The sequence below is a fragment of the Puntigrus tetrazona genome, unplaced genomic scaffold, assembly GCF_018831695.1.
Source record: "Puntigrus tetrazona isolate hp1 unplaced genomic scaffold, ASM1883169v1 S000000005, whole genome shotgun sequence".
Lineage (NCBI taxonomy): Eukaryota > Metazoa > Chordata > Actinopteri > Cypriniformes > Cyprinidae > Puntigrus > Puntigrus tetrazona.
The window spans coordinates 31,821-56,698 of NW_025047685.1; the positions used below are offsets into that span (position 1 = coordinate 31,821).

Consider the following 24,878-nt stretch of genomic DNA (forward strand, 5'->3'; position numbering starts at 1 on the left):
TTGAAACATCCAGTTTGGCTCGGACCACAAGGGTGATCGGGAGAGCGCAGTGACCACATGAGGAACAATGACGCCACGCTGGAGAGAGAGTAAGAGCGGAAAGAAAATGGTAAGAGGATGAGAAATAACCACATTAGCAAACATCATCTTAAATGAATTCAGATTTGCTTACAAGGCTTCACACATCGATCCACATTCATCACAGTGCCTCCATTCTCGCCCATCCTGTGTAATAAATAGGAAATGTCAGTTAATCTGCTCCTATTCCATACATTGACTAGGACATAAGCATTTACCTTAGATGGGCATTTGTCACACTTTGGGCAGTGTTTGTTTCCTGCTGACACATGCCTCTCACAAACACATAAAATCTGAATTGAAAAAATAGCTGTAAATTTGATACCAGCCTAAAGCAGTTTATAAATGCATTTACAGCTAATTCCATTCAAAAAATCAAATAATGAAATGCCACGTTTAATCCTATGAATTTTAAGACTTTTTTTTATGCATCTCTTCCGATCAAAAATGATTTTTGTGCACCTGTAACCTTCATCCTCTGGTAGAATGATATCTTTAGGGCTCAGATTCGTGAAAAGGCGAACAGGTGACTGCTTACGGCCTGTCTTTCCATGTTTATATAGAGGATGATTATCATAATCAACCTGTGAATAAAGAATAACACAGGACTGTAATACCCTGTAAATGTATTATTGTATTTATTTATAACACAATATTCCTATAATACCTGGTAATCCAGCATAGAGAAGGAGGGAAAACACTCCAGGATACGGGATTCGAAGAAGTATGGGAAAATCCATATCATTGGCATCTGACCTTCATCGCATACTAAAAATCAACAAGATTATGAAGTCTCTGAGCCAATTTTCCATTAATACTTTTACCCTCGTGCCATTTTAAACCTGTATCCCTATTTCTTCCATGGAATATAAAAGTAGAACTGTGCTGGTCTCTCCTATGCAATTACAATAAATAGGGGGAAATTGCGGGTTTCAAGTTTAAAGTATGCGGAAATACCATAAAAGTAATTTGAACCTATATGATAACTTTGTGCGATATTGCAATTTTACTGATCAGATAATTCAACCGCATTTGTATTTTAAAAGTAAAGCATTAACAAGTGCAAAAAAAAGCAAAAAGGCATGCATGCTTAGGAAAAAGCGTATACTTTACTATACTTTTATTCAGATTTTCCAGGTGATTGCCATCTGAGAGAAGCTGTTGGCTAGCGGCTTCACTAGGCCTCCGAATGGGGGGTCTGTTATCATGGCTACCTTGGCTCCTTCCTCCTCACGCAGAAAGCCTTGAAAAAACATGAGAGCTTCCTGCAAAACAGCGTATCGTGACTTATCAGTATGCGCTACGTTTGACCACATTTGACGTCAAGGAGTTTTTTTTTTTACCTCATCATCAAAAAGTGATGGTTGAACATATTATACTGGCAGAACTCTTCCTGCCCATAAAACTGGCAATACCTAAGAGGGTAAAAAAAAAAAAAAAAAAAGGTTAATGCTTGAAAAATACACGCAATGCAAGTGTCAACATGCATTTCAGAGGAGCTAAACAAAAACCACTGCTCTTTCCAAACCCTGCAGCAGGTCAACAAGTCTGGAATTGAGCAGACATAATCCTGTCAGCTATAAAACATTGCAAAATTGTGCACACGCATATTCACATGCAGCAGGCTTTGGCTTGTTAAAAGGGGTTACACACCTTTTTTAACACATTCCTCGGATGAACATAGCAGTGCTTGCAGGAAGACGGCGACAACCAAACACATTCATTAATTCTCTTATCCGTCTCTTAGGTAAGTCATTTCATTGCATATTATTCCAGATTCAGGAAAAAACATGTGATTTGATAATGTGTTAAGACATACGCTGTATGTGCAGGCTGCTCAAAAATATGATTTATGCATTGGGCTATGCAGATATAAATGCAACTTTTGGCATTCAGTGTGTTCTAGTGAAGGCTTGCTGTGACATTTTATGCATTGGCGAAGTCAGAACAACTTGTTTGCATTTCCTCTAAAAAAAATTTGGGCTTTTTACATTTCATGCATTAGATTCAGCTGCTGTACATAATGACACAATTATGATCCCATTAGCTCAGAGGACACTTGGAGAGATGGCAGAGGAAGACCTTTGGCCTTTATCAGAGGAAATCAGTTCCTTCTGTCTGGTTACGAGGCTCGTTCAGGGACACAAGTTACCCAGCCCTTCCCACGCTCTCCAAAACTGATCAGGAGAACCAGAGCCAACTCTCCAAAACCATCAGAAGTAATGACAGATTTTCTAACCTGACAGACCAAAAAATATAAGAATGTGGTCAAGCCAGAAACATGTTGTTGTTAAGGTTGAACATGTGCTCCCTGGCTGTAACAATGAAAAACAAGCTCAAGACTTTCATTAATGTTCAAAAATATGTGGTTGGTAGGATGTTTTTTTTGAATGTTTAAGGATAAGTCTTAAACTCACCATGTATTACTGTACAGTAGTCAACATTTAACATCTATTTTGGTTGTAGATTTTGGGACCTTTTTGTTGATACGTTGCATATTTTCAAAATATATACTGTATGTCTGTGTACACACACACACACACACACCAACCTTTAGTTGATATTAATCGGTGCCCAGCACTATAAGTAATTACAAATTATTGTGTGAACAGCTGCCAGTCTGGTTAGATGACTTAAAGAAGGAGAAGAAAAGAACAGAGTCTCATCTGGAATCTATAAAAAAGCGGCAAGCAAACCTGAATGTAAGTGAAACCCTGTTGGGAATTTGATTTTAATGGTGAAAAGTGATCTGAAGGTCTGTCTGACAGCTAACTTGAATTGTTAAATAACTAATGAATCGTTCATCTCTGCTGAAGACAAACTCGGAGGCGATGAAGCAGAAGGTGCAGGAGTGCTTTGAGGAGCTACATATGGCTCTGCAGGAGGATGAGAAGGCCGTTCTGGACATGATAGAGCAAGATCGCCGGGAAACCAGCAGTAGACTAAATCGAATTCTTCAAGACTGGAATCAACACCTCAGTCTCCTCCAGAAACACATCAGCACTATTCAGTCAGCTCAACAGAGCCCAGGAGAATCCATGAAGCAGGTAAACCACCCCAGATAAGATGTTCCTTTCATGTTATAATAATAATAATAATGTTCAAATGTATGGATCACATATATTTTCTTTTGCATGGTCTCTGCTTTCAGCCTTTACCTGAGGATTTTACGTAAGGCCATATTTTCCTATTTTGGATTTTATGATGGGACTTTAATAAACATACTTATAGATAACTACGTTTCAAAACAACATGTCTTTCCATGTTCTTTTCGATAGGCAAACATGCTGTACATTTAATTCCAATTTATCTTTAACTAGATTGACTAGCTGTCGTAAGAAACTGGACCCAGCTGAAGAGGAGATAAAAATGAATGAAGAAAGGATCCATAAGCTCATGAAGGTTCTTAGGAACATTGCAAAGATCTGAAAGCCCAGCTCCAACGAAAGAACCTGCTTCTGGGTACAATACACTATCAGCCTCCAAAACACATAAATCAAGTTAATGCTAAATATATTCTATAAACATAAAACATCTTATACATATCGGTGTGAGGTGGATATATACACTGCTCAATATTTGGGAATCAGTAAGATTTTTGATAGAAAGAAATTAATACTTTATTCAGCAATGTCACATTAAACTGACCAAAAAATGACAGAAGGGGCATTTATTATTTTACACGATTTATCATTCAATTTATTAATATTGGTATATATATATATATAAATATAAATTCAGCTTTTCATCACAAAAATAAAATACATTTTCATATATATAAAATTTGTCATTTAAATTTTAATAATATTAAAAAGAAAACTAAATCATACTGATCTCAAACTGTTAAACAGCAATGTATATCCTGCATACTATAATTAAAAATATATATATTGAAGTTTTAGACTGTATTATATATCTCATTTATAATATAAATACTGTATTGAAAGGATTAGCTAAGAGACAACAAGAAATGTTTAAAATAACGCTTTATGTAATATATTCTTGCCTTTCCGTTTGACAGACTCCTTTGAAGTGGCGATTGACAAACAGACATGTCACAAACAGATCAAGGTGACCTCAGAAGGACGGGGCCTGTGCCTTTCCTCAGAGGACCGCTGTGTTTCCAATGAACCTCTAAGGTTTGATCAATTATACTGCGCCTTGGGCTCTGCTGCCGTTACATCTGGGCAGCACTACTGGGAGGTAGATGTGCACTGCTGTTCATCGTGGGCTGTGGGCGTGGCTTATGGCAGCCTACAGAGGAGAGGCCGGGACAAAGGTGCCAAACTTGGACGGAACAGGTGCTCGTGGAGTCTCGAGTTTCAAATGGGCATCTCATGGCCTGGCACAACGATCGACATGTGGCACTACCCGTCACAGCGGCTCGGGCAGCACCGAACAGAGTGGGGTGTTTGTGAAGTATCAGAAGGGCCGTCTGGTGTTTTTATGATGCTGAGACTATGAGAACGCTACAGGAGTTTTCAGCCGTGCAAACAGCTGTGTTTGAAAGAGCACATCACCAGTTTACTGAGCCTCTCTACCCAGCTTTCCGCTTTTTCACCCCAAAGACAAAAGCCATTATCATATGGAAATATGCGATCTCAGTCTTTAATTAATATTAGCGGTAATAAAAAAAAAAAAAAAACGTGCGTGTAATTTTTGGTCTCTGATAAAATTAAGTTAATGTTTATTTCAAGCAGAAATCTTTTGTAACATTGTTTTGCTCTAATTAACAAGTCTTTACTGAGCAAAGTACATTATATTTCTTAGATAAAGGACTTAATGATCATTAACAGTTAATAACAGTGCATGCATATAATATATAGGCCTATGTTTTCACCAAAAAAAGCAAAGGTTATCAAGGTCAACAGGAGGAAAAGTCTATTCTTCTATAGCTTATGTAAAAATAGAGTGTACTATTTAATAGAAATGTATACTAATAAACATAATACTCAAGTCTGGTGTGGTGCACACTTTTCACAGAATTTAATTCTGTCTATGTGGCTTTTTAACCTTGCATTTGCAACAAATTATAGGCAGTTGATTAATATTACACAGTACTTAACTGTATTATTACACTTTAACACGGACACCTTAAAATGTAACCGAAATATTTAGTATTGTGTTTACCTGTAATCAATATCCAGCAATAAACTCTTCATCGCAGGACTCTTGCCCTCCGTATTTCGTAACTTGATCAACTCATGTAATCTGTGAATGTGTATGAGAGAATCTTCAATTATAAAGTAAAATTGTGGAGATATGTTACTGATTGTACATTACATTGGATATTTTGCCAATTTCATTGACTGGAAAACACTTGCACACACTTTAAAGTGCCCCTATTATGGGTTATAAAAGCTTCATATTTTGGTTTTAAGAGTCTCAAACATCGGGTTAACACAAATGCAAAAAACACTTTCATTTTCTTATAATATGCATTCATTTAAAGCAGTGTTTGTGATGATTTAGAGCTCCAGGATGTTTTCATTCACTTATAGCTGTCACACACTGCATGAAAGGACACTTTCAATAATCCATAAGAGGGGCACTTTAAGATATGTAGACATTTGTACAGCAGTAACTGTTTACACTTACCGTGGTGTCCCGACACAGAGAATTTTCTGGAAACCTAACCCCAAGAGCATATCCAGAAGAAAATGACAGCTCCGATCCGCAAACAGATACTGTGCATGACTCTTCTTGTTATCTAGCGGACACAGAAGTAGACTGGGCCTTTTCAATTGCTGCACTGTGATGTCCTCAGAAAGTGCCTTGTGTTTGGCATGATTCGCCCATTCCCCGGGAAGAATCAGCAGCTGACAGTCCACACAGAACCTTCTCTGCTCCAGTGGGAGACCAACAAACTCTCTAAATCTGTATTAGAAACAAATGTGCACATATGAAAGGCTTTTGTGTGTAGTAGGATCTCTGGTACTGTTTTTGTTTCAGTTTTCAGTCATTTCCTCTTTCCATAAACAGACATGCCAGTATCTTATTTGTTGTAAAGTTTTAAAAATAGTTGTTTACCTGGAGCAGTGTTCCTGATGACTGAAAAGAGGCATCTTGGAACAGTTCTGTTGTTCTCTGGCAAGCATCCTTGCCTCAGATATCTGAAGCATAAATTAAATGCATTAAGTGAATGAAATACTAGTATTCATGTGTGTTTTTTTGTCTACTTTTAAGTTTTTATTTTTGTTGAATTAATGTCTTACATGCTTGTATTCAGCTGTCATATTTAAGCTTATTATATTTATCTTATAAAGCTTACAGTACATATTTGGTACATGTGTAAATCCAAATGTACTACTATGCGTCTTCTGTTGCCTGACTGACTGATATTTTTACTTCAATTCTGTCATAACTTTTAGATTTGTATAAGGGTCAAAGACATTTAAATATCAAACAAAATAAATGTTACATAAAGGAGATTTTATATACATAAACGCATTAAATACAAGTGTCTACTTGAATAAAAAATTTAAATGTGGGTAAAATGTCTCATTGTCATTCAATGCAAAACTTAGATTTCTGTAAAAGTTAAAACAACAGATTTGTATGTATTAAAGTATATAAAGACGAAGTAAGCTCACACATTTTATTACATTGTACATTAATAAATTCTTTCTGACAAATGGGATTGTGGCTTAGTTTAAAATGCAAGTAAGAAGTATTTGGGGTGCAAGTAATGACATTTTCGTGTCTGTTTTCTGTATGTCATGGCATATAATAATGTAGTATATGGTATTTTTGTTTTTTACTGAAAAACAACGCTGTATTACACTTATAGCTTTGATGACTTGCTCATTTGTTTCGATGTCTTTAAACCATAAAATTATTCCATGTCAGGCTTAACAGGATTTAATATATATTTTTTAAGTTTGCGTATACATTTCTTAGTATTTCATGCAAACCTGTGCAAAACCTAGTACAATAACAAATACTATATTAACCTTTTCGTCTGCCCACTGAAAAAAGTTGCAGTCTTTTCTGTCCCGACAAGCAGAACACGCATAAAATCTCCTTCCCTTGTCCTCACCATTTCCAGTTTTCTCGAACAACAGAGCTGGTCCTGGGAAAAGCACGCATCAAAGATTACATGTGGCCTTACTTACATTTTAGAACAAAAAAAACGAGACGATTACGAAACCGGTGAACGTATAATTGAGCTCATACCATGTGGACACCGCGGTGCCGTTTTGTCCTTTTCATGCTGAATGATCACTTCTATTCCGCCACCATCCACGACATCATCCAGTATTTTACCCATTTTGCCAGTATTTTGCCGAGAAACCTTACATGTGAGAATCAAAACACACGCGTGTTTGACAGGAGGCTGCCATCTAAATGCGTCGCACATATATGACGTCGCATAACGTCGGCTAAACGCTTGTTTTTTCTTTACTATTTTATACTTTTTTATTTCTTGTTGTGTCATCATATATTGCGTATTTTCCCAAATAAATAAATAAAATAAAAAATAAATAGTTGAAAAAAAAAACAAACAAAAAAAGCCCACCCAGGCCAATAAGTGGCGCTACTAAACCTTTTAAATAGGCGATTCGCCAATCTCTATTAAAACATAAGAAGGTTAATTGGTGGACACGTGCTCCGCGTTTTGTACTGTTTATTTAAAAATCCCTGAAGTTCTGTGTCTTCTTATTATTGACATGCTTCCACGAAGAGCTAGAAAAATCAGTCAGGATTCTGACGGTCAGGCCGATGGGCTGCACAACTATGACCAGAAAATCAGACTTACCAAGAGAAAGGAGCTGTTTATACAGCAGTTTGAGAAGGAAGGTAAGTCGTATATTATAGTCAACACGTGCTCTTTCTGTTTACGCTTGTTAACGAACCCAATCTTTACAGCCCAGGACCGGACAAATGAAATGGAGGCTAATCTGAACAAATTACTGGCCACTGTGGACCGAGTCTTCAAAATAGAGCTGATGAAAATGCCGCAGTCGCTCCACACCACGCTGATAAAAGACCTAATGAATGGTACGGCGATCACCGAGCCTGTTTGCCCTGTCTTTTAATTATTTTTTTTAACTATTTATAATCTGTTTTTCAGACGATGACACGTCTGTGGGGGAGGTCACTATGGCGCTCACGGTAAAATGTTTTTGCTTCCCTCTGGTGTTCACTCAAGAGAACCTCATCATTTACGTTGTACGTGTTTTCTTTTCTTTTTTTCTTTTTTTAGTGTGTGTCTCCAGAAATTCAGAAACCCTTATCTCGAAAGCCAAGCAAAAAAGGTTTAGTCAAACTTTATTATTATTATTTTTAAATGTAGCCTTTCTTCGTGGTTAGTTTTTTAATTTCTTCCAGGTTTGAGTGCCACAGTGGGCCAACAAAGGTCATCCGGTCAAAACAAGACCGCTCCAGTCGAAGGCCCAAAGGTACTAACCCTCCATTGTGTAATCTTTGTGGGTGCCTTTTTAAAACCTTTACTTATGAGCCTTGCCATCACAGAAACCTGTTAAGAAGACCCTGCACAACAGTAAGAGCACTGGAAGTCTGAGGTAAACATTAAAACCTGGTCTCTTTAGACAAGTCTAATTTTATCATAGAATGGTACAATATATAAATCCGCCCCAAAGTAGTCTTTGGTAATGTCTACATACAAAACAACTCGTCTGTTTTTACTGCAGAGGGTCGTGATTGATTGCCTTGGTGATGAACTCCAGAGGGTTAAATAATTGATATTATAGGGTGTTTTGATTTTCTCTTTTGACAGGTGTACCTCGACTGTCAGTGCGAAAAGAACCCAAGGACGAGTTGTCAAAATCAGTGATCAGGCATTAGGGTTGGGTAAATTCAGGTAGTGTTTTCCCACTCCTGTGGTTTCACCGGTGAGTTTCTTCAGTGGCGTGGGCTTTCACTGAAATGCTGTCTTGTGTTGATAAACAGACAAATGAGTCGCTCTGTTGGTGATGAAATGACTGCAACAGCCACAATAGTAACTTCCCATGGAGAAGTGAGTTTTGGTTGTGTACTTGTACCCACTTTATTTTTTCCCTATCTCACTATGTTCAATAATGGTTATTTTTACACCTTTTGAAGACTCTGTTCCTTTCTGAAGACAACAAAGACGACATCAATGTAGACTTGTTAGATGATACGGCTGTACATCAGATGCGTAAAATCAAGGTGAGTAGCTTTAAAATCTGCGTAACTTCTTGTGGTTTAAAGTGACACTGAAATTTAGCATAACCTGATATTTGTGGCATTTGTTGCAGGATCTAATGGACTATCTGTGCAACAAAGTGGGCCTCAATAACACGCGCTGATGCTTTTAATGATCCTCTCCAGCTAGTGTTTTATTTATGTAAATAAGTTATTGTAAAGAGATTTAAAATAAAGTGATTTTATTTAATTTGGTCTGTGGTGGTTCAATCTCATGTAGGATTTCTTTTAGATTTATTTGAAGACTCCTTAAAAGCTTTCATACTCAACACTAGATGGCATAATTTGCTTCTGTACATTTTTCCTGTTCAAAATCAGGCTTGATTGGAGTGAACTAATCCATTTTGTCAAACCAAAGTAATTAATTTAAATAGTAACTTTAATTTAACCTGATGTGCAAAAATCTAAGCTAAACACAAACTAAGTGGAATATGTGCTAAAATGGTACATATGCTTTGCAGCCATTTAAATGTTTGTATATTTGAAGCCATATATTTATACTTCGTTAATATTCATAGATTGTTTTGAGCGTGGAGTCACTGTGCTTTAATCAACCACCATTTAAAGCACAAACAGTTTGGGATAAGTATCCAGTGGAGGCTTGTTGTGGGCCACCTGAGGCCCCTAGGGGCCCCAGCTGTATCCTGTTACAGATGTCTGAGTGGGCTCTTCTCTTGGGACAATACAAATGGAAATCCTCACTTTGGGTGGTGGGTTTTTAATGTTAAGTATTAATTGTTGCATTTAGAGGAGTATTGCTGTGGCCGATCTTGGTTCATCGCACGCTTGAACTGCATTTCCCAGCCGCCCCTCTGTCACAGCGCGTCTCGTGCAGGAATGGTGCTGAGGCAAATACGCACACGCGCATCACAGCCCAACGGCAACACCCCGCTCCCGCTCGCGCCTGCAACGCTGCGCACTACGTTTATTAGCGATTCTACAGCATATATCAACAACCGCTTTTCTTCGGTCGTAGGCGCGAGGGCTTATTTCGCTATCTTTTTTTATTACTGCTCGGACGCTGGCTCGAGCACTTGTGCGCCGGGCGGTTGAAAGATGCACGGAGCGCGTTGACGTCTCGGCGTGAATGACGATCTAGAGACATACATGACATTGGACTCTGGAAAGGTCTGCGGATAACGATGAGCACCGGTGAGTGTGTCGGGAGAGCGTCGCGTGTACTAATCGTTAGCTAAAAGCCCGGGGATTCGTCTGTGTGTACGCGGTAGCCTGGTTCCACCCACCTATTCACCAGCGCTCATTATGTTGCAGTGCATCCCTGTTGTATGGAAATGCGTAATGTAGTGCTGTCAAAGGTGTGTGGAGGCTGTCTCTTTTGTTTATCGTGGGATGTGCAGCGTGTTTAGTACTTCAAGACTCCCTTTAGTGTTCTGCAGCTGTTGACAGCGAACCCTTTTAAGTTGGGGAAACTTCCTTGTTATTACTAAGGGTTTTATTAAAGAGTAACATTCTGTTGGCCTTAATTTGGGAACTGGCAGATTTATAGATCTAAATGAAGTGTGAATTGTACTTCTCTTCCCCTTTTTTATTTTTATTTATTTATTTATTTTTTTAGATTGGTAAATGTATTTTGATGCTATTTTAAGCCATTGAAGTATGCATGTATAAGAGAAACTCTATCTATAAAAACACATTTTGGATGTATTCGAAGGAATGGGTCTACAATGTTGTCATTCAATGTGGTAGCTTAAGTTAACACTGAGGGTGCTCAAAGGATAGTCTCGCACAATCCCAGGTATTAGTTGATTTTGCTGTCAAGGTGGTCAATATCTCCAGCCTTAATCGACGTCGCCTGTAGATACAATGCTTTTGGGAAACACAACCCAGGATACTTGTAGACCAGGACACCTGAGCCAATACGTATTGCTGTCTACATTCTGTAAGGTTATTGCATGATTTGTGCCAGAAACGCAACTCGTGTGAATCTGACTGATTTAATATCGAGTACTGAATCCTCATGGGGATGATTTTGTAGCGAGGCTAGTACATTAGGGCAGTTCTTCACTGGGTTTAGTTGAGGACACACATTATTTTTATACAAGGCGTCAAGTGCCGTCCCAACACTGTGGCATGTGTTTTTGTGTTCTTAAAGTGATAAGAGGAAAAATGTAATCGGGTGTTTACAGAACAAAACCCTTTCATTGGTACAGATGTTTTCCCCACTAAAAGTAAAATATTGATTACTTTAATATACATTTTTAGGGCAGTATTCAATGGTCTGTGTTAGGATGAATGGATTTAAATGACATTTTACTTTTGCAGTGTGTATTTGAGTCAATTCACGTCACAAATTTGGCATTATTGACTTTTAAATAAGCCCTTTTTTAAATGATTGACAGCTTTTGTTTGTTCTTTTAAAAAAAAAGTGGACAAGGCTCATTTATTTTGATTTTATATATAGTTGAGACTCGCCAGATGAGAACTGTTGTGTTAAACAAGTTAAGGCTGCGTTTTAGAAGGTATTTGGTTACAATTAAAAGATTGTGGATTTTGGCAGAAATGGAGCAGACTCGATGCAAATTTTTTACAGCTGTTCGAAGCAAACAGAGAAATAGTCGGTGATGTCACTCCTGCTACAGTAAGTCCCTGAGAAACAGGCACTAGCAATTAGCCTTGAAATCTAGAGTGGGCCTGTGACATTTTCCTTGTCCTGGTTTCATTGGTACTGACTGAGAGAGGAATGGCCTCCAGCTTATTCATCAAACACTAGCTATGGTAGGGACAAAATCAGACGGCTCATTTTTCATGTAATGTTGAAGCGTAGCGTAGAAGCTGTTCTAAGGCCGTTCTGACCTGAAGAAATCAGGAAGACACAAATTGGATATCACATATGAAAGTGTTTGAAATCTACACCTTTGCCTTCTGCATGAACCCTGCTGGTTTTGTTAATTGAGCCTCAGTAGGATGCATGCTGGGAGAACGCCATTTCATCATCAGCAGGTGTTTTGGAGGGACGTTTCAAGAGCAGCATCAGCAGGGTTTCCAGGTGTTCACAACAGAACCCTCTCAACTAGCCTGATTGTGTTCCAAGGGTTAAATGCCACCTCAATGGGGCTGTTTTAAAATGTGGCAACATCAAGTAGCCCAATTCCACAGGAAAACTGCAGACTTGGCAACACTGAGTATCAGTGTGTTTTGATAGACGCACACAATAACCCCCTTCTCATCAGCTCCTGACAGGAGTGAAATCTAGGCTATGATGAAAGAAGTGCAGCATGTTCAGTGGATTGTACAGTTGTTTAACAAAAATGCCAATTAGCTGAATATATGAAAGGACACTTCATAGATAAACAATACTAACAAACTCCATAAATAAAGTCTTTATAAAGTTATAAAGCTTTTATTGGTTAAGTATGCTAGGTCTAACCTGACTACGGTCTGTTGGTCGTTTGATGTGCAATCATTGGTCTGCTCAGAATACTTCTTTCTACTTTTAATTCTTTTGTCCTACAAATTATTTATATTAAAAAGGTCTGTAATCAGAGAAAATCATAAATTATTAAAGTTATTAATTGTTGCATGTGTTGGTTTCCAATATCGAAACATTCATATAGTGTTTATATTATGGAAAAAGAACAAATCTGGCCAATGGCGTACAAAATACCTTTCTGTTGTCATCATTAAACATGACCCGTTATTTGCACTCTAATGCAAAATTAGCTTCTGTTTACCCATCAAACCCTAAAGGCAAGCTGGCCAGAGATGACCTGCTGCTGTACTTGTGACTCTGTGTGTGTGTCTTTGAGCATATTCTGCTTTAGCTTTCTTCAAATTCTCAAAATAACTTTTTCCTTTGTCACATGTTTTTATGATTGTACCATGGCTCTGCACAACTTTAATAAAATTCATGATGCGTTTTCTTTTGAACATTTTCAGTATTCTATTGGAATGCTTCTCTGCTGAATTTAGTACTGCTGAGTCAGTGCTCAAGTGTGCTTGTCACCCTAGATGGAGTCTCATCTGGTTTGACAAAACTTTATTGCCATCTTACAAGATCTGAAACATTATATACCATTTTTGAACCAAAATCCCATCCATGACAGAATGGAGAAAAACATTAGGAGAAACCTGGCTCAGGTGGGAGCCAGTTTTGGGCCGGACGACCACCACTTAATTTCCAGTTCAATTTTAAACGTGGGTGTGTGGTTCCCTGGTTTGGCCACAGGGTTCATCTAGGTGTTCTGGCCTCTAATGAAGATCATCTTTTGGTGCTAATCCACCATTTGTTCTAAATACGGAGTATTTTTTTCTTTTTCTTTTTATAAACAATGTAACAATGTAAACTGGTTCAGGCTCATCTAATTGCAGCCTAATAATCTTTAATGGATTTAACTAATATAAGTGTATTATTCTGTTATGTGTAAGATTGAAGGTTGAAGAGATGGGTCTTTAAAACTGACAGAGTGCATCTTCCCGAACAGTGTTAGGGAGATTGTTTAAGACCAGCTGAAGTTTGTATATCGTGCATGCAAAACAACCACCCAATAAAACATTACAATAGTCTAACCTCGAGGTCATGAGGGGAACTTTTCATCAGGGGATCTGTAGTGCACTCTCTGATGCAATGCTGTAGCTGACAGCTGCATGGTTGGAGAGTATTGATTTTGGAAATAAAGTAGTTCATAAAGTGCGTCAGCACCTACTGATGTTTTTTTTCTTCTTCATTAATTTAGTCACTGTATTAAATACCAGTGGTTATGTTTGCTTTTCCTTCTAAAAGAGAGAAAAAATAATCAGATCTATCAGTTTTTAATGCTTTTCTGTCCGATAGGGTACTTTCTCACCAGGCTCTATGAAATACCTCTAATTTTTTTTTTTCTCCAGCTGTGCTCCGTTTTCCGTGCTGCTCTCTTTAGGCTGCAAGTGTGCTCATTATACTACAGTGCTAGAAAAGAGAGAGTGCATAGTTTCTGTTGCGTCATCAGTTCTTTCTGCACCACTGAATATGCTAAGGAATTGAAATAAATCAGGAAGATTACTTACAAAGCAGTCTTTTGTGGTGGAAGTGACGGTTCTACCATATTTGTAATAAGGTGCAGAATTTATGCTTTTATCTATATGGAAGCTATATACTTCACACAAGACTAGATAATGATCTGAAATATCACTTTACTGCAGAATTTCTACACTATTAACATCAATTCCATGTGACAGAATTAAATCCAGAGTATTATTGACAATGAGTAGGTCCTGACACGTGTTATCTAACCCCAATAGAGTATTTCTAAGAATGCTGATCCTAATATATCTCTTTCTTCATCAGCATGGATATTAAAATCACCAACAATTAAGACTTTATCTGCAGCCAGTACTTACTACAGTTAGAAAATCAGCAAATTCTTGAATAAAATTGGTGTGGTGCCCTGTATACAGTAGCCAGCACAGACATGACAGGGGATTAATAACTAACACATTTCTCTAGATATTTGTTTATATATTGTTATATGCAGCACCATAACTTAAAACAAGTTACACTCAGCCGGACCTCTGAGAAGTACTGAGAATATTGCTATAATTGCTAATTGTAGCAGCACCTCCCCCTTTACCTTTTGGAAGTGGCTCATTTGTAATACAATTTGAATATGTCTAAATATATATTCAGACTGACATCTCGTTGAATGGTTTTGTCCTGTGTAGTGTTCTTGAATTGTCTCTGTGGTTGTTATTTGCAGATTAAAAATAACATTCTAGTTTGGTTTCGTGTCAGGCTCAGAAAGGAATTATGGAATTGATTTTCAAGGACTTAAAAAAAGAAAAACGAAAAAAACCTTAAGGGCGTTTTTAGATTTGTCTTTAAATTTCTGTTGTCTTATGTCAAATATTTAAATAATTAATATTTAAATTGATCAGAAGTTATTATTTTTAGTACATTTAATCAACGCTCTTACAGTAGCTAACTTTTGCGAAGGTTAAACAGAACAGGGTAAACGGCGCATAAAATGGATTTCTATTAAATTAAATAATTTGCCTATTCTATAAAGACAGAACTATTGAAGCATTTTTTGCTTATTAGCATGAAGATGAGTAGATGTATTTAGATTGTTGTTGTTTTTTTTTTGGCCAAATATCTTCAGTCTGGTGGGGAGGATTTGTTCATTTTGGTGGAATTTTTATTTTAGTTTTGCTCAACCCTTGATAGTTTCAGAGCTGTGTGTGTGGTTTGTTGGTGTATCATTGACATGGCATGGAATGTTGCAGCAGAGTGTGATGGTTCTCTACCATCACCCCTCTCATCCAGAAGAGAAGTATCCAGAAGAGTGCTGAGGTTATGGGGACAAATCCAGAATGTAGTATTCGTGTGCTAAACTGATAGGTCAGGTCTGAATTTACTGGTGTTCTCAGCTTAGGAGCTATAAATCAGATGATGGACCAGAAATGGTGGTGTATGTTTTGTTTAATCATTTGAAAGGAAATTGCAGTGAAATTTCAATAATCTTTGTGAAATCTGAACTCAAACTACAGTTTTTATAATACTTTTTTTTCTCTTTTAGAATAACCTCATATTTTTTTGCTAAAGACAGGCTTAATCTGCTATTTTGCTTTGTTTCCAGATGTTTGATTCAATCGTGGCTCGGCTCTCCGTGCTTACCTTCTCTTGATGGTTTATTTGCAAAATCTTAAATTGTAGTTGCATTCATGGTTTTCCACAAATTTCCATAATCGAATGTACTGTAGTTGTCACCCTGAGCTGTGTGTGTTGCTGAGATTTGACACCTGAGTACCGCTGCTGCTCTTTAGAGGAGTCTCAGGTTACTTGGAGAGAGTAAAGGACCTCTGTAAATTATTCATGATTTGAATCTTAAGGGTGTCTGAGTTGAACCAAGCGGAGTACATCCCCATCCCTGTTTCTCTCACTCTCTCTCTTTCTCGCTTATCTCTCTCCCTCTTTGGCCTCTATTACTCTCTCCATTAGCTCAAGCAAAGAGGATATAGGATGAAGTTAAAGTGTAAGTGCTGAAGGACTTTTAGATCAAAGTGTAACGAGTGAAGTTGAGCTATTTTGTCACCGATGGTGTTTGAGTACAGAACGTGTATGTGATTGGGTGTGTGTTTTGTTTTTGTTTTTTTTCTGGATCCTGATGAGGTCATAATATGTACAGTTCAAACCCATTGTGTGTAAAAGACAGTGAATGCAAGACGTATGCATATACACAAATACAAAACACATCTTTATAGATCTGTTTGTGTATGCTAAACAACTTAAGTTGGCACACACCAAAACTACTTATCTGCTTCGGGCTATCATCCGTCTATTGATCATGATTGTCCAGATGACAGCCTAAAAACAACCCATATTTTAAAGCAACTAAAAATGACTGCATACAGTGACGAAAACGCCCACAGGGTGTCAAACATTTATAATAAATAATTTCGATGGAGAGAAAAATGAGCACAGATTAGTCAGGCACATGTTCTCCATCGTTGCAAATCGTACAAAGGGAATTATGTAATGTGTTTTCTCTGAAGGCCAAGCTTGGCTCGCTCACACTATCACTCTTTTTTTCTGTTTTGCCATCTCTCACTTGAGAACAATGCTTCTTTCATATTTTTTTTCCATGGATTGTCAGCACAGATTTTCAGCAGTGTCTAAACAATCATTTTTAATGGCGCTAACAGGAACCGAAGCCAAACGTTTATGGCAGCAGATTTAGCATGGTAAACAAATATTCTATAATTAATTACTTTATTACTATAATTAAACATGGATCTTTAACCGTGCTAAAGTTACTCACTATGGAGAGGAAAAAAACATGAAATTTGTACTGATGCAAGCGAATGTTGGAATTTGAAAAAGCTCCTGCTTTTATTTCGAAAGGCCCTGACAGGTGCTAGCTGCCCATTCACAAGCCTGATCATTATTCAGGACTTATAGAGGACATGTGAGAGAGTGAGATAGCATTATGACATTGACTCATGCTCCGCTATTAGACATCAAAGAGTGAACCATGTACAGAGCTGGAGTGAGGGGTCTTCAGAGCTGGAAAAGATTCTGAGCCCCTCTGACCTTGTGAATACATTAATTTAAATGGACCGGGTGTGTGAAAAGTTCTGCGGTTTATAAATGCCTGCCATAACTCTGTTCATATTTCAGAACTCTCATTAGAGCCACTGCATTCAAGTGTGGTCTTGCTATTAAAGCGCAGACGATAAAATCTGAGCTTGAAACTGTTGTTACAAGCATCCAATCCATCACAGTCCTGTCCTTTTCAAGGAAAGGTGGATTCAGAATGACAAGGAAAACACAAACAAGTCAATATTAGGTATGAGCTCATGTGCAAAAGTATGTAGTAAAAGGGTTTGAGTCAGATAGGGTGTGGGATAGCAAACCATGCAATTGGTCACGCTATTTATTTTTAATTATTATTATTTTTTTTAAGTTTAAACATTTAATCATTAGTAGCCTAATTAAAGTGCTAGAAAAGTGAAAATCTTTAAAATGAAATAATAAATATAAATAATAATTTGAGAAGACATCCTATATACAGATACACACACATACATACACACACACACACACACACACATATATATATATATATATATATATATATATATATATATATATATATATATATATATATATATATATATAAGACCCATAAGATATATATCTTAGGACCCATCAACAACATAAAAAAAATAATTATGCATTACAAAATATTCTTCATATATATTAAAATCTTTTGATGACATTCAGTTTCAGTAGACCTGATATAGGTGTATATTGTAAAAAGCGGAAACCTTTAAATGTATGCATGCAGCATGCTTCTCACGTTGATAACAGGTTTATACATATATTTTTTTTTTTTCCTCACCGGGCTAAATGATAGTCCAGCTGCGTACCTCACACAGAGAAAATACGGTAAACGCCCTCAGATGTTTGGGAAGGGGTGTCATGTTTTGATCGAGAAGCTTCTATTTATAATGGATTGCTGCAATAGCTCGAGTGAGGCGGGAATCATATGACCTGCGTTCATTCCTGTAGTATCGCTGTGACACGCGCTGTGTGAAGCGCATTTCTCCGTCGCTCGGAGCATTAACATGTACCAGACCGCTGTGCTCCACTGAGATACTCTCGGATATACACACACATATATATATATTTTTAAACAGCGGGCTCATTCTATTATTTGCAGAGAATAGACGTGGTTACGGGAGACGATGCCTGAAGAGAAAGGTAATATTGCTCTTTGACGCTGTTTTGTTAATGTATTAATTTAAGGGGTAGTTCTGCCGCTTTGTAATGGGATCCTGTCATTTACATGTTGCTTACGTTTTAGTGATGTCGAGGCTTGATATACTTTAATGTTATGATAGGCAGCCTATTTAACGTCTCTGAATTTTGAGCGTTAAAGATGATGCCATTTTCATTCATTATACATTGTGCGAATGTGAATTTGCTAAAATGCTAGTATTTTCATTTTTTTAGATCGAGGCTCTGCAAAACATTATTGTGATGATTGTCTATTAAAACAACAACAATTACAATCCACCTAGATAATATGCATGATTTTGGCTGAAGGACACGCTGTTGCACTCCAGGAGCTCAGATGCAATCTGGCCTCATTGGACAGCAGTCCAGAGATGTTTTGCTTGTGTGTGTGTGTGTGTGTGTGTGTGTGTGTGTGTGTGATAGGAGACAGTGAAAACAGGAGGGGAGGGGGATCAGATACTGACATGCTGACATGTAGTTATTTTTTGAGAGCCAATTAAAGAGAAATGTATTATTAGAGGGAGGCATGTCTAGCACTGTTAGGCTAAAAAGCAAGATTATTGATTATTGATTGTCATGTTTAGACACTGCAATGATGTCTACATAAGAAAGGCAGATTGTTGTTGTTGTTTTTTAATGTGTGCAGTGTGCATTAAGGCTGTTAGTGTGCAAAAATGTAAATGTAAAAATGCGAGTTGGTTGATGAGCTATATAAATAAGCTTAGTTGGTTTCCTATGAATATCACTTGATCTTTTACTCTGCATTTAGCAAAATTAGGCTGTTTTTAGATATTCAAAACACTTTGAAAACAGAAATTATCCAGTGTTATCCAGTGACTGTGCTGACTTTGTAACTGAAAATAGGATTTTTTTTTTTTTACATCACCAGTGGATCCTCTGCAGTGAAATGGGTGCCGTCAGAAAGAGAGTTCAAACAGCTGATTAAAAACATCACAGTAGTCCATTGATTAACTAAAGGTGTGTTTGTAACAAACAAATATGTCATTAAGGTGTTTTTAACGTAAAACCGTTGCCTCCTTTACCCCAAGTATTGCTTTTTGCAGTAAACATCATGTCTCAGGAGAGAAAGATGCCCAGATCAAGCACTTCTTACAAAACAAAAATAGTTTTAAAGTAATAGCGTGACATATTTATCAGCTCTTCGAAGTCTCATTGACAGCAAAAGAGTTGGTAATCAATAATCAGGCACACGACTCGTTGATATCGCAAGCGATACTCTAAATTGCTTGGATGGCCTTGCTGTCACACTTTCACAGGGGCAAACACATCCAAGCCATGATATAACTGCTGGAAGAGTCTCAGCAGCTGAATACCTTAGTGCTGACCTTAGTGACAGTAAACAAACTCTCTTTCTGTGATCTGCCTCTTCTCTAATGCAGGAAAACAAATCGGAAAGAAACATTAAGAAACTAAAAATAAAAGGTAGTTGTTATCTTTGCAAATCAGAACTGGATTTGTACAGTCTGATTCTTTCTATTTAAATTTAATGGTGTATTTGCGTTTCATTTGAGTATGAAATTGGTATATCAATGAACGTAAGTGCGCAAATATAATCTGTGGCATTGTGGGTTTTTTTGTGTTTTTTTACTACCACAATAAGTGAGACTTAGATTAAGTGCTTTAAATCCATTACCGTGGTTCCTGTTGTTGTCCTCCCAGGCGGAAAGCTGCTGAAATGGAGTTACCTCTGGTTTCCTTAAAATGGGCACTCTATGCTCATGTAATTTGCTTTAAAATCCTTTAATCATCCTGCCATGTCCAAGGATCATCCTCACACACACAGCTGCAAGCCTTGTGGACAAATTAGTGCTTTAAGTTTCTTACAGAGAGATGTAAGCATCGCTTGGCGTATTTGCTGTGACTTTACTACCAAAACCTTTTAATTTAGCAGGATTTTCCTCACCAGCCCACAGTAAGCTACTTGCTTCTCCTCAGCTGTCTGAAAATTGTCTGAAAAAACATTTAACTCTTAAACTAAATAAAACGTACGTATAACCGCACAGTGATGTATGTATACTAGCTTATGGATTTCCAAGTTATACAAAACAATGACATTAAAGTAAGTGTTATTTAACTATAATCTTTAGCAAATCTTAAAATGAATATTGTATTTTAATACTGTATGGTAAATTATTGTGATGCCTAAATTAAATAATAGAATTTATAATCGTTTAATATAATTAAATTAAATTTAATTTAAATTTTGTGTCTTTTATTTACAAAATAGTATACTTTACCAAGTATACAACAGTTTTATACTATACTTTATACTAGGTGACAGCCATGAAATACAAATAATAATCAGGTTGATTTCTAATAAACCCTCATCCATAATATATCTAATTATTAATACTATTGCTGCTTATAAAATAAATGCTTGCTGGTGTCATTGGATATTTAAATTATTATTAACGATGTTAATGACATATATTTAGACTATATAACAGTATATTTCTTGTTTAGATTTTTTTCTTTGCATATTTATTTGTCTTACTCTGTGGAAACTTCTCATTGGCTGTTTCACTATGCACGGCTGTTAACCTGATGAGTGACATTTAATAAAGAAGAATCATCTAAATGTGACCGTTACAGGTCACTTTGAGGTCAAGACGTGACTTAATACATTTCACAAACTTGTACACTTCAATGGAAGTGAATAAAGATATGGTGCATGCAGGAGACGGAAATATAAACCTCTTCTCTTATAGGGATCATCAAACAGCTTTGACATGCGCAGTGTGATATTTGAGGAACGGGGCTCTTATATAACCCATAACTATAGAAGCAAGCTGCTGTACTGAATTATGTTGCAGCACAAGAGTAATAGATTGAATGCTCTAGTATTCAAAGGCGTTATATCATTCACTCATAACCCAAAACCCACAATTGCATTTGCAAAATAAGTCAAATGACGAGTGATTTTTGGCTAGTTAAATGGCAGAGAGATCCTGCGGTTGGAAATCCGAGCCTTTTGAAATACACAGTCATGTGAGCCATGCGCATGGACCTCAAGCAGAATGTAGTAGGGCATGATGGAATCCCCACGGGTCGATTAGGTGCTCTATTTATGGACAACCTGCTTAAAGATGGATGACTCTGGCTGTATAAACGAGCAGTGTAAGGTGTGTGTGTGTTTAGGGACATGTAGAACAAACTCTTCCCTTATTCTGACCTTTAGTTGGTCGTGCTTACAGAGGTTTTGATGATATATGATGTAGACATCTGAAGCATGCAGATGAGCGTATGAAGAGAGAGCAGGTGCGGCAGTGATAGGGATCTTTCTACTGCAGCACGGCTTCGTAGCTTTATTACTTTAACCGCAGATCTTTGGCTCAGGTTGAAAGGAATCAGAGGTTTGGGAAAACTCTGGATTGTTTTTGTACTTCACGAGAACTTGATGATGATCCACCCTGACTTACCGAGTTGTTATCAGAGGAGATGTGGTTAGGCTTATAAGATTCAATCACTGTTTTCTCGCTTTTATGATGTGGTTCGCCAATTTATGGAAGCTCTTTGTACACACTATATTATATGGGCTTTTACACTCGACAGACATTATGAAAGCTTTGGTATTGACTCAGCCTTACTTTCTTGTGCACGAAACATATTTTTGCAAAAGGTTGTTTTACAGGAGAACAAAAAATTATCAACGTAAATGAATTTTGCATGACGGTGTCTTCATCATTTTGAGTTAACAGTCTCAGACGCTGAGAGGTACAAAGTGCATGAATGTTTGATGAAGTAACCTTTTAGACGCTTTATGATTGGCTGTTTTTTTGCGATAACATTTAACCCCTTTTCAATAAATCTGATGTAAACTCATATAATATTGTAATGTTTATTAATATTTATAATAGCGTAGCGTTTATTAACAGCTATATTCACATAATTAAAATAAAATGTATTTCACTTAAAATTAAAACGAAATAAAAATGAAACACTGGGCGAAGAGCGAATACCATGTTTTTCCCCATGTATTTTGTCAATTTTCTTTCACCACTCAATGAATTAAATAGACAAAACATGTTTTTATTGTTTAAAATAAAAATAAACAATTACGAAAACAAAAATGTAAAAATATTTATTTAACACTGAACATTATTTAACAATTCTAGCAGACATTATGCCAACAAAGTGCAATTAAGTTAATAAAATAATATATTTTGTTTATTTCTGAGATGCGCTTCTTGAATCAGGCATGTGTTTTTTACTGTACAAATAAATGCAGCCTTGCTGGGAAGAAGATCTTTTTTTTTTTTTATATTTTTAACATAAAATATTACTGATCCCACTGAATATGAATGCACATGTGTGAATATTATAATGTATTAATAGAGCTGATGTTGTTGTTATTATTATTATTATTATTATTTTTGTTGTTAGCATTATTATCGCCTTTGTTTTATTTTACAGAACAACAGTAAAATGACTAACATTTATGAATGATGATGGAGCATTTTCTCAGCTCAGATTTATAAACGATTCTCATTACAGTTTAGAAAAGCGTCACATGTATTGCATTGTCACATGCCTTGTCAATGTAATTAGTAATTTGTTAAACGCATTGACCTCTATATTGCTGGTTGATTGGACTTAAAGCTTGTTTTTCTATATTGGAAGAATACTTTATAGAAAAAGGAAAAAGCTGTAAAGCTGTTTAGGAAAATACTATGTGTCTTCTGTCATTTGACCGTAACCTCAAAAGATTAATTCAAGGTATAAACCATTACCATATACATTTAGCATGCTTAAAAGTGAATTGCTCGTAGCTTTTATGTCCGCTGTTTAACAACTCTACCTGATCTGTGAAAGCAGGAAATGGCTTGTGCTTTAAACCATTCCCAGCATGCTGTTTCTGGGATTCAGCAGCACACGAATCTCTCTTAGGATCTATAAAAACAAGTTGATATAGCGAAGGTTCACAAAGCGTTTGAGTCAAGTATAAATGAAATGTTGAGCCAATTGGTGGATTAATAGTACAGGTAAAAGGCGTTGACACATTAGCAAGCCTATTTCTGTTTTGAATGGCAGATACTAATTCTTTAATTACCTTTCTGGTTCAGAGGACTTCATATGACTTATTTAAAGGGTTTCTATGTAATAACTTGCTCTGATGATGTTGTAGTCCATGCAGGCCATATGGAGAATGTTACTCACCATTTTATCACATTTTGCTATGTATGGTAATTACGTTCCTACCTATTTCTGGTGAAATTCCTATTCTACGTATTTTCTCAGAAATATGTGGCATTACAAGTTCAATTTGGGTGAAAATCGAAATTCAGATTGAATTTAAAGAGGTGTCTCGTACTGTGTGGCCACTATTAGGACTTGGCAGATAGGTTGTCTTTCCCGTGACATGACAAATTCAGTCACACACACACACACACACACACACACACACACACACACACACACACACACACCCATTCAGTGATTTCTGTAGTGTCCTCCCAAAGAACTTTTATCTGATTAGTGTCAAAGGCTCAGTAATTCTTAGTGAACGAGAAACCAGCAGCTCTTACAAATTTCTCATCGAATAAGGGACAAATACAGTTTATTTTGCCTCTGAGAACAAGCAAAAACACATTTCTCTGTAGCCATTTATCCCACAGACTTCACAAAGTGAACACCTCTTGTAAAAAATCCCACAACAGAATAGAACAGGACGTCCAACAGAACCAGTTTTGCTACACACCCTTTTAAAACAAGAGGTTGAAGGTCTTTCTCTAGCTGTGTGTTGGACTGTATTATAAAGTGTTTGTTTGAGTTTACACACCTTTGTAATGGAGTAGGTGTGAATATTGAGTGCCAGACGGGCGCAAACAGCAGCTTAAAAATTTACAAAGGAGAGCAGAGCCCTTACGTCACGCATGTCTACTGCAAACTCATCTTCACTGTTACAGTGCTTATCTGTGAACAATGGTGTGAGAGGGCACAAAGTCATGTAATATTTTAGTATGGTTCTCCGCTTCTGATCTGCAAGGGGAAAAAACAAGAATGCATTCCCATGACATTATATATATATATATATATATATATATATATATATATATATATATATATATATATATATATATATATATATATATATATATATATATATATATATATATATATATATATATATATATATATATATATATTTTTTTTTTTAAGTAAACTGCAAAACTTCACAAATATCAGAAAAATGTGATATAAATAATATGATGTTATAATATGAATAAATGTTTTTACATTTGCACGCTAGTGTCAAAAACAACTCAAAAAAGGGGAAACTTAAAATAGAATGTTCAAGTATGTTTAACTATTGTAGCATTCATTCAAATTTTTTTATAAAATTAGTTTTCATTTT

At 36.6% G+C, this 24,878-nt stretch overlaps 3 protein-coding genes and 1 pseudogene across 17 annotated transcripts in view; 3 read left to right on the top strand and 1 right to left on the bottom strand.

The window, feature by feature from the left end:
* Positions 1-451: 451 nt before the first annotated feature.
* Positions 452-7,426, bottom strand: LOC122332156 (rRNA N6-adenosine-methyltransferase ZCCHC4-like). The gene is given in 10 exon segments (XM_043229462.1): positions 452-662; positions 746-846; positions 1,197-1,343; positions 1,422-1,435; positions 1,438-1,493; positions 5,209-5,289; positions 5,677-5,955; positions 6,109-6,191; positions 7,032-7,150; positions 7,255-7,426. Coding segments are annotated over 8 exon segments (867 nt in total). The 5' UTR covers positions 7,349-7,426; the 3' UTR covers positions 452-662; positions 746-846; positions 1,197-1,202.
* Positions 1,500-5,209, top strand: LOC122332155 (annotated as a pseudogene).
* A 242-nt stretch (positions 7,427-7,668) lies between the features above and the next one.
* cdca9 (cell division cycle associated 9) lies at positions 7,669-9,390 on the top strand. Of its 2 annotated transcripts, none has more exons than XM_043229459.1 (10): positions 7,669-7,878; positions 7,948-8,079; positions 8,153-8,193; positions 8,285-8,336; positions 8,410-8,480; positions 8,554-8,603; positions 8,819-8,902; positions 8,992-9,058; positions 9,145-9,231; positions 9,321-9,390. In XM_043229459.1, exons 1-10 carry the CDS (start codon positions 7,749-7,751, stop codon positions 9,369-9,371), a joined length of 765 nt encoding a protein of 254 aa, XP_043085394.1. In that variant the 5' UTR covers positions 7,669-7,748; the 3' UTR covers positions 9,372-9,390. The 2 variants fall into 2 exon arrangements, with proteins under 2 accessions (XP_043085394.1, XP_043085395.1); XM_043229460.1 differs by having other exon boundaries at positions 8,425-8,480; positions 9,321-9,384.
* A 728-nt stretch (positions 9,391-10,118) lies between these two features.
* The window catches only part of ablim2 (actin binding LIM protein family, member 2), a 51,089-nt gene continuing 36,329 nt past the window's right edge, over positions 10,119-24,878 (top strand). For 5 of the 14 annotated variants that reach the window (XM_043229428.1, XM_043229431.1, XM_043229435.1 and 2 more), the window contains exon 1: positions 18,243-18,466. In XM_043229428.1, coding sequence (XP_043085363.1) covers positions 18,451-18,466 — 16 coding nt within the window. In that variant the 5' untranslated portion in view covers positions 18,243-18,450. Of the gene's footprint in view, positions 10,420-18,241; positions 18,467-24,878 lie in introns of those variants that run through there. The other 9 variants (XM_043229433.1, XM_043229430.1, XM_043229436.1 and 6 more) reach the window with 4 other exon arrangements.